General features: G+C 39.3%; 2 protein-coding genes across 3 annotated transcripts in view; both read left to right on the top strand.

Moving 5' to 3' along the window:
• The window catches only part of LOC107553244 (uncharacterized), a 44671-nt gene extending 40014 nt beyond the window's left edge, over positions 1 to 4657 (top strand). The window contains exon 4 of the mRNA XM_016235414.1: positions 2198 to 4657. Coding sequence (XP_016090900.1) covers positions 2198 to 4657 — 2460 coding nt within the window. The remainder of the gene's footprint in view (positions 1 to 2197) is intronic.
• A 1026-nt stretch (positions 4658 to 5683) lies between these two features.
• Positions 5684 to 17610, top strand: part of LOC107553266 (rho guanine nucleotide exchange factor 4-like) — a 33969-nt gene continuing 22042 nt past the window's right edge. Inside the window, exons 1-3 of one of the 2 annotated variants that reach the window (XM_016235441.1) lie at positions 5684 to 6198; positions 6821 to 6950; positions 8596 to 8643. In XM_016235441.1, the coding sequence (XP_016090927.1) occupies positions 5812 to 6198; positions 6821 to 6950; positions 8596 to 8643 (565 nt within the window). In that variant the 5' untranslated portion in view covers positions 5684 to 5811. Of the gene's footprint in view, positions 6199 to 6820; positions 6951 to 8595; positions 8644 to 9862; positions 10285 to 17610 lie in introns of those variants that run through there. The other variant, XM_016235442.1, reaches the window with a different exon arrangement.

Consider the following 17610-nt stretch of genomic DNA (forward strand, 5'->3'; position numbering starts at 1 on the left):
CAGCCTGTCAAAGCATTCTGTAGAATGTAGCCAATCACAGGACCCATTAGAACATAGTCTGTCACAGACCCCAGTAGAACACACCCAATCACAGGATTTTGTAGAATGCAGCCAATCACAGAATTCAGTAGAACACAGGCAATCACAAGACTCAATAGAACACAGCCAGTCTCAGCATTCTGTAGAATGCAGTCAATCACAGAATTCAGTAGAACACAGCCAATCACAGGACCCAGTAGAAAATAGTCTGTCACAGACCCCAGTAGAACACACCCAATTGCAGGGTTCCGTAGAATGCAGTCAATTACAGAATTCAGTAGAACACATCCAGTCACAGGACTCAGTAGAACACAGCCAGTCACAGAGCTCAGTAGAAGATATGCCATCCCACAATTTCATCAAACACAGCCAATCACAGGACCCAGTAGAACATAGTCTGTCACAGACCCCAGTAGAACACACCCAATCACAGGATTTTGTAGAATGCAGCCAATCACAGAATTCAGTAGAACACAGGCAATCACAAGACTCAATAGAACACAGCCAGTCTCAGCATTCTGTAGAATGCAGCCAATCACAGACCCCAGTAGAACACACCCAATTGCAGGGTTCCGTAGAATGCAGTCAATTACAGAATTCAGTAGAACACAGCCAGTCACAGGACTCAGTAGAACACAGCCAGTCACAGAGCTTAGTAGAAGATATGCCATCCCAAAATTTTATCAAACACAGCCAATCACAGGACCCAGTAGAACATAGCCAATCAAATAATTTTGTAGAATGCAGCCAATCACAAGATTCAGTAGAACTCACACAATCACAGGACTCAGTAGAACACAGTCAACCACATATTTCAACAGAACACAGGCAATTACAGAATTCAGTAGAATGTAGCCAATCACAGGATTCTGTACATCACAGGAAATCACAGGATTTAGCTGAACAAAACCAGTCACAGAACTTCATTGAGCACAGCCAATCACAAACTTCAATGGAACACAGCCAATCACAGTCCTCAGTAGAAGACACACAACCACAAATTGATTTCATTAAGGCAAATTCTACGAACACCCAGTGGACTGTGACCGAGTCAGACTCTGATTTTATTTCAAACACAGTGGCTTTTTATGAAAAGGGACAATTAAAACAGGACTGCGTGGATGTTTGCATGGATTGTGAAGTCAATCCATCCTTGAAACCTTCTGGAAGGCTTTCATCAAAGGATACTGACAAAGAACTCGATTTGAACTTCGAAAAGAATAACAGTCTAAATTTTAAAAAACAGGACTTAAATGACACCCCACCTGTTGTTTCTGAATGTGAGTGTCTTGCAGCTGAGAGAGCTTTCTCAAATTTCTCAACTTCTGCTGGAGTGTCAGACTCATTGCATCAGCGTGTGATCAATGAATGGACCTCAGAACAGTCAGATCTGCAGGCCAGACCTCATTATGGTTACCAAAATGCCCCAGTATTACAAATGCACACTAAAAAAAAGGATTACTCAATTAGTAGTTATCACATGGACAGTCATTGTTTAGAGGACAGTGGGCAAACTTATTCAGGGGAACATGAGCCTGAGGCTGATATTTATGAAACCCATCAGTGCCCTAATAGTAGAATTAATTGTAACACACAGGGTGAATTCACTGAAGCACAAGTTTATGTTAACACTAAAACTTTTGATACCGATGATGGTGACGTTTTAGAAGGAACACAGAAGGATAGCAAAACACATCACATTATTAAAGGGTACCAGAAAGAATGTACAATACTTCCCTCAATAGAGCAGTCAGTAATTTACTCTGATAGTTCGGGATGCATCGAATACACTAGGCCCAAGTCATTGAGTGTTACATGTCCTGACATGAAGACAGCTGAAGCCGATGGGTGTCCTGTAGACAGTCCTGTCGAATCTCTGGCTGGTCTGTTTGAGATTTCGTATGACAAATCTCAAGTCAGCCCCACAGATGATTGCTTTGAGCTCAGTGATGGCCTTCATATGAACTGCAAACAAGTAGCACATTGCTTTATAGAATATACAGAGACCTCCAAACAATTTCGCCGACTTGACACCCTGTCTGACAAACAAGCAAGGCAAAATGAGTCAATTGAAACAATTGAGCCGGATGTTGATGTTTGGTCTAGTGCATGTACTGATCCTTTCACAAATGCTCAATCTCCTTTTGATTATTTCCAGCTGAACAGTAGAAACAATGAATACAGCTCAGACACAAATAATAATATTAAAGCCATTACTTTAGAAGAGTGTGCCTCAGGTGAACAGATCTCTTTGCCCAATTCTTTGCAAAAATACAGCAGGGTTACCAGCAATGCTGGATCTTTAGTTTCAAAAGGTGGTGATTGCAAAGACAGTGACTCTTATAGCGCCCCTGCTAGTCAGGCCACTCCCTTTAAAGCACCTGAAATGAGGATGGCAATGAATGGCGAAGATAATGTTGCTAAACCCTCTGAATTTAATGAGTGTAGCAGCTATAGAAATTATATATTAAAGCAGCTCTGTGATTGCTCTGGTGGAAAGGATTGCCAGCTGCACTCGTCTGCACTGGAGGGAGAGCAGACATCAGGAGGATTTCAGCTCAAGGGCACAGACGGCATCAGTCAAAGCAGAACTGCAGTGTTGCAAACCTTGAGTCACACACACACAGATGACCATTACAGCACACATGGAGAGGTTAATGCAGACTCTACAAACTGTGAATTTTCGCATATTGGCCATTTGCTTGCACACAAACATCCAGAGCTCGTCCAAGAGAAAAGCATATTACCACTGGTTGGTGGCTCTCTTAAGGTCGATGATACTTATGCATTAGAAAACATGGAGAGAAAGCTTGAAGCTTTTATGGCAAACTCTCCTGAAAGCACTGATTCAATATGTGAAACTTCTGATCCTCTTTGTAAGCAATCTTTGCAACTGCACAACTCGGAGATCGAGGACACATTTGTTACATGTTGCCGTATTTTACCCATCACTAATTTAGAGGCCATTTTGGAGTTGGACCGTTCTCCAGAAAGCTCATTTGTGACTAAAAACGGACTGGAGCAACAGAGAGGAAGTCCATTATCAGAAGTTGGATTCAGTGAGGAATGGAGCTCTTGTGATGACGTCACAACCCGCCCACATGTGGACGTTTCTGCCATGTGGACAAAAGCCAGTGTAGCCACTGTCATGAATGAACCAGATGCTGGAGAAACAATGAACTCTTTATCAAATGGATTTGATAGCAGTGATGGTTATAGTGTTTCCAGTTTTGTGTCACAAGACCTTGACTCCAGTACCAACAGCGAAGAGATGGAGGACAGCACTCAGTCATCATCTAGTCTTCATGGTTCTGCAAGAAATAAGAGAACCCAATCAGGGAAGGGCTCTGTGTTTTCAGTTTTTTCTAGAATCCCCTCATTCCGCAAGATCAAATGGGAACACAAAGGCAATAACAAGGTTGATCCAGAAATTAAGGACTCCAACGAGGATGGAGATGAACGGAATGAGGTGAAGTACAATAGGTCTCTCACACGTAACAAATCCAACCCTTCACTGTACAATACCCCTATTTCTCATAGTACAGATCATCTTACAGACATTTCAAAATTTGTTGACCACTCCAATGATGATATTTTTGAAGAAGCTTTTTCTTTGAACTTGCACAATAGAGAGCAATATGTGCAATGTCAAAATTTGTATCAGCAGCAGCAACAGCACAAAGATGGAGACGTACTGAAATGCAGAGCTTCCCCAATGACAGAGGGACTGCAACAAAAGAGAAGCAAAAGTACCGACAACTTAAACTTACGCATGAAGCTCGCAATAGCTCACAAGTCTCTGTCTAGCCTGTTTGAGTCCAGATATCCTGAGAGGGACAACCAGGAGCAGATTTCACAGTCCGAGAACGAGGAGGTAAAAACCAAGCAGTCCTGGAGGAAGATGAAACGCTCTAAGGAAGCAGAACTTTACAAAAGAACTCTATCGGTTCCTGGGACGACCTGTGACAAGTCCATACATCAGAGCCATATCGATTGTGCCTTCTGTGCTCATCAGAACAGGTCCAGACTTAACAGCTCACTAGCTTCTCAAAAGAGTTTGATGAACCAGTGCCATTCTGATTCACAGAGTTTGAAATCTGGACCTCAGTCTGATGATAGTAAATGTCTGGAAGGTGGTGAGCTGCCTTGTGCCCCTTACTCAGATTCTGAGGTCTCAGTAGATGGCTTTGAGGCCAATGTTGAGGAAAGGTCACAATCACCTGTACACCCCACTGTTTTTGCGCTCGCAAACCAGATATCACCTACCTGGACCAGATCATTAAGCTGTTTTGAGACCACTGATACTCCGACGAGGCCCATGAGCCCCAAACCTCACAGTCCTGGTCTGGGTTGGACACACCAGAGGAGCTTCCGTTACCCCTCGAGATCCGTTGCATCTTCTCTCTGCTCGCTCGGTCAGGGAGTGAGCACTGACGGTCTCTCCGATCCACCTCTGAGACCGACGTCTCTGAAGCCAAGGACAGCACAACTCACTACAGCCCACTCTTTTGATTCTGAGTGCTTACTAGAGGACAGCAGTTCAGACAGCCAGTCTCAAAATAGCCTGAATTCAGCATCCCTGATCAACAAACCAGAGGTGAGACAAAGGCAATTATGAAGTTTATGATGTTAGGAGAGCTTAGATGTGTCCTTTGAACATTTTGAACAGGATTGCTATGTGATTTGCTCACTTTCTATATTTAGCGTTGCTGTTTAGTAATTCTACTTCAGTTAAAATTTTTCCCAAGACTCTTCATATGTGAAAGCAAACGTGGATAGTTATGGTGCATTTTTCAAAATACATTCCTGCATTCTCTTGCTGAGTTGGACTCAGTCAGGATATTACAACGGTTGTAACATGTTTAAGTCACAATACTAAAGAGCTTTCAGAGAAATATGTGCACTTCTCAAAAATAGTGCCATCTAGTGGCTAACATCACATTGTCTATATATCCATGGCACAATAATGTAGTGAACCCTTTCAAAAAGTGTGGCTTACACTGCAAAGGTTTTTTTTTTCAGACTTTTTTTTTTTCACATGAAGCTGTAAAATATTCTAAAGTTTGTTTTCATAGATTGTTTTTTGAATGTAAGAGCATTGTGCATTGATAATATTTTTGGGTCAGTAAGATTTTTTTGAAAGAAACCATTACCATTTTTTTGAAAAAAATATCTTATGTTTTCAAAGACTGCATTTATTTAATTTAAAATACAGTTAAAGCAGTAAAATCATATAATCATAATAAGTAAATATCATTACAGTTTAAAATTACAATTTAACACTTTTGTATTTTAAGATATTTTAAAATGTAATTTATTACTGTGATGGCAAAGCTCCACCTTCAGTGTCACATGAGCCTTCAGTAATCATTCTAATATACTGATTTGGTGCTCAAGGAACATTTCTTATTATTATCAGTGTTGAAAACAGTTGTGCTGCTTCATATTTTTGTGGAAACGGTGATACATTTTTTTTTTCTGGGAGAAAAAAAGAGGAAAACAACACATTTATATAAAATAGAAATAGCAACATTTAAAATTTTTAATGTAACTTAATGATTAATGCATCTTTGCTGAATAAAATAAATAATTTCTTTACTAAAAATATTACTGACCCCAAACATTTGAACAGAAATCCATTCATCTGCCAGTGCATACAAAATACACACATTAGAGATATTTTTTAACAGTTTAATGATGTCTTAACTGGAAAAGTATAAAAAAGTGTAGTATAGTGTAAATATCTCGCTAATGGTTACCAAACGTTAACATATGACATCCATCAAAAGACATGTACATGTACTGTACAATAACCACCTAAATTTGCACTCAAAGCATGTAGAGCACAGTACTGAGCCAGCCATCCAGTCAGAAGAGAGAAGACAACAAGGAAGTGCATGTGTGCTTCGGGTGAAGTCCAGAGAGCAGGGTAAAGCTGCACCCAGACCCATCTCAGACCTCTACGGTTGGACCGTGTCTCTTCAGGGCATCAGAGAGGTGGCGCTTGACCTGGAGAGGAAGAACAATTCGCCCGAAACACGTCGGCGCACATGCTCATATGAAACGTTGACTGATGTGGAGAACATCTGTAAAATGAAGGTTAACACGCGGCAAAGTTTGCGTCAGCTTAGCACACCAACATCTCAGAAGCACAAGAAAGTAAGGAACTCATCAAAAAGGGAGAACAACCCGACCATCAGCATCTCCCACTGCACCTTTTCTTCTCCTGATCTGCTTTCTTCCTGTTTTGTACTCTTGGAGTCATTCCCTTGTAGACCCTTTAGGATTTCCAATTTCTCTTCCGTTTCTTGTAATTTGCCTGAATGCACAAAAATCTGTCCATACACTTTCACTATTTCCGATGTCTGTCAGAAATCTCAAATGAGCATATGAATCGAAATAATTAAAAATGATTATTTTACACAGTTTTTCTCAGTACATATATTAAATAAATATATTATATTTAATATTTATTAATAATAACTGATGATTATTATTACTTTTGTCATTTTTAACTCTGTTTTTCAGTGCTTTTCATTGTAAATAAATATAGACATACAGACAATTCTTTTATTAAATAAATTATTTAATTTTAATTTATCATTAATAATATACAGTTTCTTACTGTTTAGTCAGTACTTTTATATATATATATATATATATACACGCATAGTAAATAGTAAATTTAGTAGTGTAGTAGAAAATTCTAAATAGCAAATATATATGTATTCACTCATTATTATTAATAATTATAATGAGCATGTTTGTATCTCATTCATAGGTGCGTGCTAGACTTTCCCTCACTTCTCCAGAGCAGTTCCCCTCTGTTTCTCTCAAAGACCACTTCTTTTCCCAGAGCACACCTGTTGGACTGGACTTTTTGGGCTGGCCTCACCGTGCGTCATTTTCAGGTACGGAACATTGGCATTTAAACCTGCTGTACATTGCACCACAACCTTTTATTGTAGTACAAAGTATATTGACTTCCTAAATCTTTCCTTTAAGTCTGGGTGTACTTTAGTGTCCTCCAGGGGGCAATGGTTTCCTTCATTCTGCACCTATGTTAACCCTCTGCCAGTTATTTATAGTTCTGTTTGTGACAGTTGGAGCCCAGAGACTCACAGATGTCTTTGATGTAAATTTATAGTCTTTCATAATCAAGCACTAACCCATTTGCGTTGAGATACCTGGACATAAACCTGAGGAGGTCTTTGCCCAGCTGCAGCCGCAAACAAACAATACAGGTGCATCTCAATAAATTAGAATGTCGTGGAAAAGTTCATTTAGTTCAGTAATTCAACTCAAATTGTGAAACTCGTGTATTAAATAAATTCAGTGCACACAGACTGAAGTAGTTTAAGTCTTTGGTTCTTTTAATTGTGATGATTTTGGCTCACATTTAACAAAAACCCACCAATTCACTATCTCAACAAATTTGAATACTTCATAAGACCAATAAAAAAAAACATTTTAGTGAATTTGCTCAGGAAACCTTTGCAGGTGTTTTGAGTTGATTAGCTGATTGGCATGTCACCATATTCTAATTTGTTGAGATAGTGAATTGGTGGGTTTTTGTTAAATGTGAGCCAAAATCATCACAATTAAAAGAACCAAAGACTTAAACTACTTCAGTCTGTGTGCACTGAATTTATTTAATACACGAGTTTCACAATTTGAGTTGAATTACTGAAATAAATGAACTTTTCCACGACATTCTAATTTATTGAGATGCACCTGTACATCTGTGATGAGTGATGAATTCCACCTACAACGTGCAATTTCTTAAGAAGTTTCTGAGCGTGGAGCTCAGAGGCCTCCAGCGCTGATCCTCTCTCTTTCTGCCAAACAATCCTGCTGATTATTTCTCACCCACTCACTGGTGCCAGGCCTTCTCTCGCTCACTCTCACTCGCTCTCTGGGCTTAGAGGTAGACCTGGCATGGGTTTATAACCATCACCCTTAAAGACACTCACATACGCACACTTTAAAAAGGAGACTTCCATTTAGGAAATCGAGTGGAGTGTCTCAATAGAAGTGTAGCCTTTGATTGTAAGCTACTATGAAATGGGCTTTGGCTGAACTTGAGTTGGCTGTTTTGCTTGCCTGCTGTTATGAGCATTATGTTTCTATGATCAACATAAAACCCTGACGAAATCTGAGCCAGTTATATATTAAAGTGAGCATTTTCTCTCTCCCTAATCTCTGATCTGAACTGAGACTTCTTGATCTTTTTTTGAACTGTTGTTCTGTTTTATGTAAACATTTCCTCCCACTATTGATGTCTTATTGCTGTGACATGCTCTGTATTTTGCAAGACCTCTGTAAATCCCTTGCCTTATGTAATATGGATATCTATGAGGAGAAAGACACAGTGACCTCATTTTGCCCCTTGCTGACATCATGCCCACTCTACTACCTTTCCGTACGCCGCATGACAAGCCAATGCAGCATTCCTATTGCGGTTATGCTAATGTTGAACTCGAGTCTTAGTTTGTAGTTTGAGTTCAGGAGCACTTCATGAGAGAAACTAACACCGATACATGCTTCTCTCCACAGAATCGAATCTCAGCACACCAACACAAGAGGCACATGTCGCCCCTCTGGGTGAGTTTACTCCTTCTGAATCACAATACGAGCTGGACAATGCCGGAGTGAAATATTGAAGGGACGTTCAAACCTGTTTGTTTGGCCTTTGTGACAGCTAATAGTCCAATTGGCCTTTTAAGTGTGTGTGATTTAAACTAGGGGTTTTGATGTCATATTTGAATCTTCAAATATGAAGATCCCCTTGAAAGAGAGCCTCTTTCTATAAATACAGCTATGTACTTCTCTTATAAATACTCTCTAAAAAGTAGAAAAATAGTTACAAATGCATGATATTGTTGTTGTTGTTATTTACAATGTTTTTGTCAATATTTTCTCTTTCTACATATTAAATATGTAATATTATTATAAATAATAGTGATAATAATAAATATAATAATGAAAAAATAAAATAATAATAGTAACATTTTTACTACTACTACTATGAATAATAATAATAATAATAATAATAATAATAATAATAATAATAAATAAAGAAATAAATCCTATAAATAAATAAGTAAATGCATTAAAAAAAATGATTATTATTTTTACTACACTGTTTTCTCAGTGTAATATATATATATATATATTAATAATATTTTCCTAACATTATTTTTTTGCACTTTTTTTCCCTGAACTTTTCCATGCCAGTTTGAAAACCCCTGATCTAAACCAATAGCAGGTCTGACCTGTCATATACAAGAATGTGAGGAATGTTCCACTGAGTTTTATCTGAGCTCCCATGTTATGTAAAGTGTGGTCACAGTTGCAAGGGTTCACACAAGTCAAGATTCTCAAGTTTGAGTCTGATGAGAAAGGCTTCACATGAGCCACATTCCTTTCTATTCTTAGTTTCCAGAGATTCTGACCATTTCTGTGGAAATCACGTCTTTTGGAATCACATCAGCGTGCTGCGCAAGCATGCTTGGGCTTTCGTTGTGATAAATTATGTACATTTTTGTGCTTTTTTGCTCATAAGTGTGATCCCAGCTAATTATGGGTTAAATTCTTAGAAGGTGTTTGCAACTCTCAACATCGCTAGTGCTCTCTCCAGGCGCTGTCTTTTGCTTTACTAACAGCTCGGCTTTAACAGTGGAGGAGGGCAGCTCAAGGGGGACTGGAAGGGAGGGGGAAGGCGGTCTGTTTCAACGCCAGACTGAGCGTTTCGCATTGAGCCATGTGAGTCGTATGAGTCCTCCTCCCCTTAAAGGATCCCCATTGAGACCAGCTTGTGACTGTATGCGTGTGTGCATGAGAGAGAGAAGGCTGATTGTGTGTCTGGGCGTCTGTGTTGAGCCGTGAGCTCTTTCAGACTGTGCATCGAAGAGTGAAAGTAAAAGATCAGGAGAACGAGTGAGGAATGACAGAGAGAGGCTGAGGCTACACCGCACACTCAAGCAAGACACGCTTTGGACCCGACACCTGCCGAAGCAACGCCACCCTTCTTCCTCTCGCTGTGCATCCACATGCGCACCCAGCACAGTGCCGCTGAGGTGGGCGTCCCGCTGGCAGGAGGTGGCTGCAGTGGTGGCAGCTCAGAGCAGTCACCTGGCTCTGACTCAGACTGTAGCCCCGCTCTTGGACTGGCTGGTGGGGTTAGAGCAGTGCGAGGGGTCATGTCCCATTATTGGAGTCTGGAGAGCCTTCACTCCACCAACGGTAAGACTCTCTTACCTCTGGAGCTCAGATGTTTTGGTGGTTGTGGAGCTGCGTTTTGAGCTTGATGTCAGTTGACACTCATGCAACGGGTGACGTTCTGCCTCTGTGAGGTTCTTGTGACAGCTCTTGTTCATTGTATTGCAGTCTTTCAGTCAATGTGATGGCATTGTCTTAAGCCTTTGATGGGCAAAAAGAGGTAGCTGGAAGAGCCACTGTCTCTATGCAAATTTAAACACATAGAGTAGCTGTCGCTCATGGGATTAGCGTGTCAAAGCAACAGGAGTTTGCTTTCTGACCAGTCGACTCGCATGCTACATGTACAGAAGCAACATGAGTTGGAAATCGAGCTAGATTGTTGGGGATGTGAGAATCGAGATGCCTTACTGTTGAATGAAGATGCCACTCTCTTTGCCGTCTGCATCCTGCTTAGGTTATTGCATTACTGTCACGGATGTCATCTATTGATCTATGTTCCTGCTGGCTCGTGATTGGTGAAGTGGTAATGTTGTGGAAGGCTCTGTCAAGTGAGCCAATGTGTATTGTAGATATAGATGGATTGCTTATGAATGAAGTGACAGCTTTCCCTTCATTCTCTGCATTTCCTACATTCAGCAGTTGCACATATTCCCTCGCAGGATATTAATGTGCAACATTAGCATGCGCTGAGCTTTTCCACACCTATGTGATATTAAACAATGTGGCATGTCATGTCAGCATTTGTGTAAAACCACTTGAACATGCAACATAATATTCAACACAGCATGAAGAAGCGAGTGAAATCACAGGCTGTGTTAAAAATATTTGAGGGGAAACCAACACTGCCCTTTTTGCCTCTGCGAACAGAGCCGATATATCGATTAACGCAAATTCTTCAGGTTTCCTTTCTAAGAATAGAGCAACTCTCTCTCTGTGCTGGCACTGCCCATGGCTGTATAGTAAGACTGTGCAAAAGGAGTGATGTGAAATGAGATGAGATGCCAGTTTGAGCAGTATTTTGGTCTCATTATCTTCTCTCAGGGTTGGCATGGTGACAGACAAGCCAATGACCGTCAGCCAAGGTAGCACTGATGTCACAAATGGCAACCGCTACCCACGTCAGCTGCAGTTTGGGTGTTTTTCTCATTTTCTGCTTTGTCCTAAGAGAGATGGGATGTGACTTTTCCTGCGGTGGAGGGAAATAAATGGTGCACTGTGAGCCGGGGGCAATAGCTACAGACATTTCAAACAGCGCTGTCACCTCGTCACGGTTCGCTGACCTCATTACAGCGCTCATACGCTGTCCGTAGCTGATCGCAGAACAGTCGGAAGAACAAAAAACTGGTGTGACGTGAGAAATGTGTTGAAATTGAATGTTTGAACATTAGAAGTATTTAATGAGAGACTGTTTACGCACGAATCCCAAGGCACTTCCTTGGCATCTCTAAACAGACAGAGATGGTTTGGGTTCAAGCCAGACTGGACCCACATAACTCAAAAGTTGTAAACCGTCCATTCACTAAACTGAGAGACTCTCTACCTTAGTGTTGGGCATCAAGAACTGGTTTTTAGTGTAATTACTGACTGGGAGGTCTACAGGATGTACTGTAATATCTGGATAAAGCTATCCATTAGCTTTTCCATTCATCTCAATGGGACTTGCTTAGCTGGCACAGGCCAGGGTACCACAGAAGACTGTGGTAGTTCACGTTTAAGAGTGCTCCGAAAATGATCTACCACTCTGTGGATTATCTACTGTAATTAAATAAAATATATGCAGTTTAAATGCTTGAAAAAACATATATTTGACAGAATTACACTTTTATATGCCTGTCAATGGAGAAGGATGGTGCAGTTAAGATATCTATCAGCTTTGGCTTAGCCAGCCAAAACTTGACCTCTTGGTTTGTTCATATGACAATGTGTAGTTAAAAACTTTTCTACAGTAGTTCTTTATTGTTTGGACGCAATCTTTCTTAGTGTTTGATGGGCCCTATCATTCATTTTCGGTTATAGACGCTCCTGCTGAACAGGCATCCATGATTTGCCCTTTTTGGAAGTCACCCATTTCACCCACAGCTTGTACTACACTGCTGAACACAACTTATACTACACTGATTTACAAACTGATATAGACAACAAAAAGAGAAATAGGTAATATACATAGCAAAAAGATAAATAGATGAAGAATTGCAATATTTGTCTTTTCACTGAAGTCTACACAAATTATATTAACCCCTATAATAACATTATTTTGTGCAACCCCTGTATAATATGCAATAAATTGATCAAAAGTGACAGTAAAGACATTTATAATGTTACAAAAGATATATTTTATATATATTCTAGATATAGGGCTGGGTGATAAAATGATAACGATAATTATCGCGATATAATTTTCCTCGATAAAACGATAACAAGAGTTTAATAAATGTTTAATATAATGTTTATGTGCCAAAAGCAGCACGAAACAACGCTACTCATTTGAAGCTCGCCACGGACCATTTATCCACTGGGGTCAAAGTTCAAACGGCAGTGCAGCGGGAGCTCACTAGACCAGATGCGTTTACTCACTGATGAGTCGCGCGAGCACTAAATAGCACTGTGAGATCCAGTGTGAAGCGCTTGAATTCAGCAAAGAACACTAAGTTACTAGTTTAAAGCCGGATGAAACAGTGCTGACAAACAGGAGAAACACTGTGCGCTACGATACAATCAGAAGGCTTTTCAATCTACAAATCGCCATCATTTACCATGGATTTACTGTAGTAACACTAATATTGTGGCAGAAATGTGGGATATTCATGATTGACAAAGGCCAGGGGGGCAATTTGGCCAGGACACCGGGGTTACACCCCTACTCTTTACGAAAAGTGCCATGGGATTTTTAATGACCACAGAGAGTCAGGACCTCGGTTTAACATCTCATCCGAAAGACGGATGTACTAAATGTATTAAAGAAGTAATGGAATATAATTACAGTATTTTTGTGATTAAGCTATAGCGTTTATGCATTTATAAATGTATTTAGACTACTGTTTTTTGTGCAAATACCTAGAAATGATAGTTACATTTTTACCATGGTATTGAGGTGCTATATGTGTGGTTTTTAACTGTGGTTATCATGATCTAAATGTATGCTACTGTGGAAGACCAATGGTTAATTTGAATAAAACTCAAACAGTCAGAACAATTCAATTTCACCGTATAAAACCAGTTAATGGTCTGGTTTCTACAACTTTCACTTAGGAGCAAAAATCTGCCTTTAAACTTGAAAGAAATAAAGATTTGACATTAATGGTGATAATTATCGATGTCGACTGATATGAAAAATTTTATGTTGATAATTTTTTGGGCCATATCGCCCAACCCTAATTTCAAATCAATGCTGATCTTTTGAACTTTCTGTTAATCAATGAAAAAAAATTTATCAAGGTTTCGACAAAAACATTAAGCAGATTTTCAACATCAATAATAAAAAGAAATGTACCAAATCAGCATATTAGAATGATTTCTGAAGGATCATGTGACACTGAAGACTGGAATTATGCTGCTGAAAATGTAGCTTTGCCATCACACGAATAAATTACATTTGAAAATATATTAAAATAGAGAATAGTGATTATAGAAACATAAATTCTAAAAACTGTAGCTGTTTTAGAGTAGCATATTTTGGAGTAAGAGAATTGTAATAATATTTCAGATTATTTGTGCTTTTACTGTATTTTTGATAATGCATAAGCATGAGAGGCTTCTTTCTTGCTGAGGCCAAGCTTTTGTATAGTAGTGTATGTACCATACATGACCATATGTGTCAACTTTCTGCATGCATCATGTCAATGCATGCACCCTGACACATTTAACACCATGAGTGACTTTTCATCTGTTTTCCTGCATTTACACGTCAAGAACGCCTGCAAGTAGATGCGGTATAGAAAGGCCAACGAGCAGTAGAAATTGTCTCACAGGATGTCACCACCACCACCCATCAACATATCGTGCTTCTGCAAATCCTCTTCTCTTCTGCTTTGTGCATGACCACTTCTCACTTGTCTCAGAGCCAGAAATAGAAAGTCTCAGTTCTTCTCAAAAGCACTTTCATTAAAGTCTTGAGTTTCCACGCTGGAAGAGGAGCAGATGTGTTGCTGTCCATATTTTCTCTGCAGGGTATTTTGTCTTGATTGCAGAATCTTGTGAACGCCCAGTGTGAGCCGGGTCAAATGAGAGAGAACGAGTCTGAAGTTCAATTCTAAATAAACACTTATTGCTTAATCCTCATAAATGATTATTCCTCAAGAAACTGAATGACATGCCATTCAACGTTTAATTCAACCAAATGAATTAGACTCTGTAAACTACGCCTTTGCTTTTCATAATCCAACAATTGCTCTAATCCGGTTAACATGTAGAGGGGACGGGGGTCTTCAGCCCCTCAGGCCCTATCACAACTGACGGCAATAAGACAGATGGTGTTTTATTCACACCTTTTTACATAAACCACATCCGTACAGCTCTACGGATGACACCCTGCTTCAGGCACAAAATGCTCTTTCTCCATATACTTCAGTATCTTTTTCTGGTTTCTGCTATACAGACAAGAAGTGAAGCGATAAATAGTGTTTGACAAGACCTGTTATGAGTGTTAAGTCTCTAAATAGATATTCGAATGAGAACTAAATCTTAAAAATCAAGGTTCTTCAATGGTACTTTGCAGCGTTTCAGGCTCAAAGATGGCTATATGGTTCTTTGAAGAAAAGGTTTATATTGGTACTTGTTAAAATCATAATCATTATTATAAATATTGCCCATATTTATCGCTTTGCTTCATGCCATTTGTGCTGCTCACATGAGTAATACTACAAATCATGTGAAGAATTCAGAGAATACAGACTTACGATTGTTACTTGGCAGGAAATAAATCATGAGAAAATCCCATATTTTGCTGCAGGAGGAACCCGTGCCATAGCTACCCATTTAGCAATTGCATAGCAACCATCTGTAACACCCTAGCAACCACATGGCAACACAGATAAACCTGCTCAGAACACTATTAAAAACTGCATAGCAACCTCCATGACACCCTACTGCACAGCAACACAGAAGAACACACTCAGAACACATAGCAACACATAAGCAACCACATAGCAACACAGTAAAACCCACACATATCTCTTTAGCATAACTCATAACTGCAAAACCATATTTTAATTGTGGAATTTAAAAGATATTTTGGTAACACTTAAAGCCTTTATATATAATGCATTATGAAAGTAGTTTAAAAGCATTCATTTTGTAATGCACCGTATAATACATTGTATGATCTCATGAGTAACTGTAACCACAGTTATAGTGCATTATAATACATACATCTATTCATTGTTGCACCTTTAGAATGTATAATGCATTAAAACATGACAAACAAACCTTCAAATATTATAATGCATTTTAACTCTGGTTACAGATATGAAAAGATATAAGGCATTACCTTTATAATGCATTATACATAAAGGCTTTAAATAAAGTGTTACTGAGATTTCCTTTGGCATCAGGCTGCACTACATCAGCTTTGTGTCATCACTGTTACTATACACAGTGTTTGTTTGCAGTATCCACTGTGACTCAGTTGCTTCGCTCTTTGAGGTATTTTGCTCAGTCTGTGGGTAAAATGGCACTGCAGTGTGATGCTGCTACATCCACAGCCACAATGAGCTGAGGCCTACACGGCCATAACATACTGCAGCACTGACCGGAGGAATTCTCCCCATTATGTGAACGCCTCAGATCTCAAACAGATCACTGTTTGTTGAACCAGACAGCTCAAATGCAACTTTTTATGACTATATTCTACCTTATTATAACAATATCAGATCTGAAAACTGTAGCTGTTTTTGAGTAGTAGTCATGTTCCTAACCTAATTCCATCCCTCATAGCCACTGCATAGAGGGAGACATCATCACTGCTGTGAAATCCTTGTGGCATATTTTCATTTTCTGTGAGTTCATGGAGAGATTCCAGACACTCCTCCCTCTGTTTGGGTCGTTTAATAAACTTTTGATCCTGTTTTCAGGGTTAGTAATAATCTGCAGTCTACACAGATTACTGTTCCAGACTTGTGTGGCATTGACATCAGTCTGCTAGCAACTGCAGAAAGTCATATGAAGGTAAAGGCTGGCGTTTTGCTGGGTGAGGGTGGGAAAAGACAGGAAGTAAGATACAAAAGAAAAATCCAAGAACAGGATTGGAGCCTTGACGTGGTGAATAACATCCTTTGATAATATAGTTTCAAGTCTAAGTTCAATAGTTTGTGTATTATTATTGTATATTGGCTAAACTGATAATGTTTTCAGTTCCCAGTAACTAGTTTTGTGGATTTTAGTCCATGTGTGTTAGCTTTGAGGTCATATACAGTATATGCTAGTGTACTCCTAAACATCAACAGTTTGCTTTTTGATGAATTTGGTTCAACTGATGTTTTCATTTACCAGAAAAAAATTGACCCATTAAAATGTGCTTAAAATGAAATCAGGGGTTTTGTGGCTTTTAATCCATGTGCTAATATCTATAAAATCTATGTATGTAAATTGTGCTTATCAAGCGATTACACAATCAAAAAAATATTTAGGCCTAATAGGTATGATTATTTATGTTAATTGCATATAAAATTTCCAACCATTTGGATTACACAGTATTAACATAAACTAATAAACTTGATGTGATGCATATTGCCAGTTATACATATAAGAAACAAGAATAAGATGTATGTAATAGCACATAAATTATAGTTATTGTGATTCAAATTAGCAGTTAATCAGTTAGTCAGCCTTAAGCTTGATGCTTTGTATACTAAACAGTGAGAAGACAAAACCAGATGAAGGCTCTTTGCCTTCCATGTTCACCTCAGCCCTCTGTTTACTGTCTGAGCAACACTTTACCCAGAATTCCTTACCCATCGTCGCTTTGCCTGGACTCCATCAAACTGTCCTGCCAGCTCAAGTGCACGCCAGTAATCTTACTACAGACCTTTTCAGCTTAAAGTGAGGAATATCATGCAGCTTTAATTTGTCAGTTAATGATGTGTGCCTGTTTGTAGTGAGTACAGCTTATCAGTTCCTCAAGTCTGCTCCCAGACAGGCACCAGCAGGACCGCCCGGCTGAGCTGTGCTAGGCACAGGCTGCTCCTATAGCCCTAGCACTGGCCCTAACGTCTGCTTCCGCTCAGGAAATTAGTTTGAGCCACTTTGAGCCTAATTTACAACCTTGTACTGTTGTGTTATACAAACCAAATTAGCATGTGCACTGTAATAAAAATTCTGTAAAATTTAGGAATTTTACCGTAAAAAATATGGTAG

Source organism: Sinocyclocheilus grahami, unplaced genomic scaffold, assembly GCF_001515645.1.
Source record: "Sinocyclocheilus grahami isolate Dianchi unplaced genomic scaffold, SAMN03320097.WGS_v1.1 scaffold467.1, whole genome shotgun sequence".
Classification (NCBI taxonomy): Eukaryota; Metazoa; Chordata; class Actinopteri; order Cypriniformes; family Cyprinidae; genus Sinocyclocheilus; species Sinocyclocheilus grahami.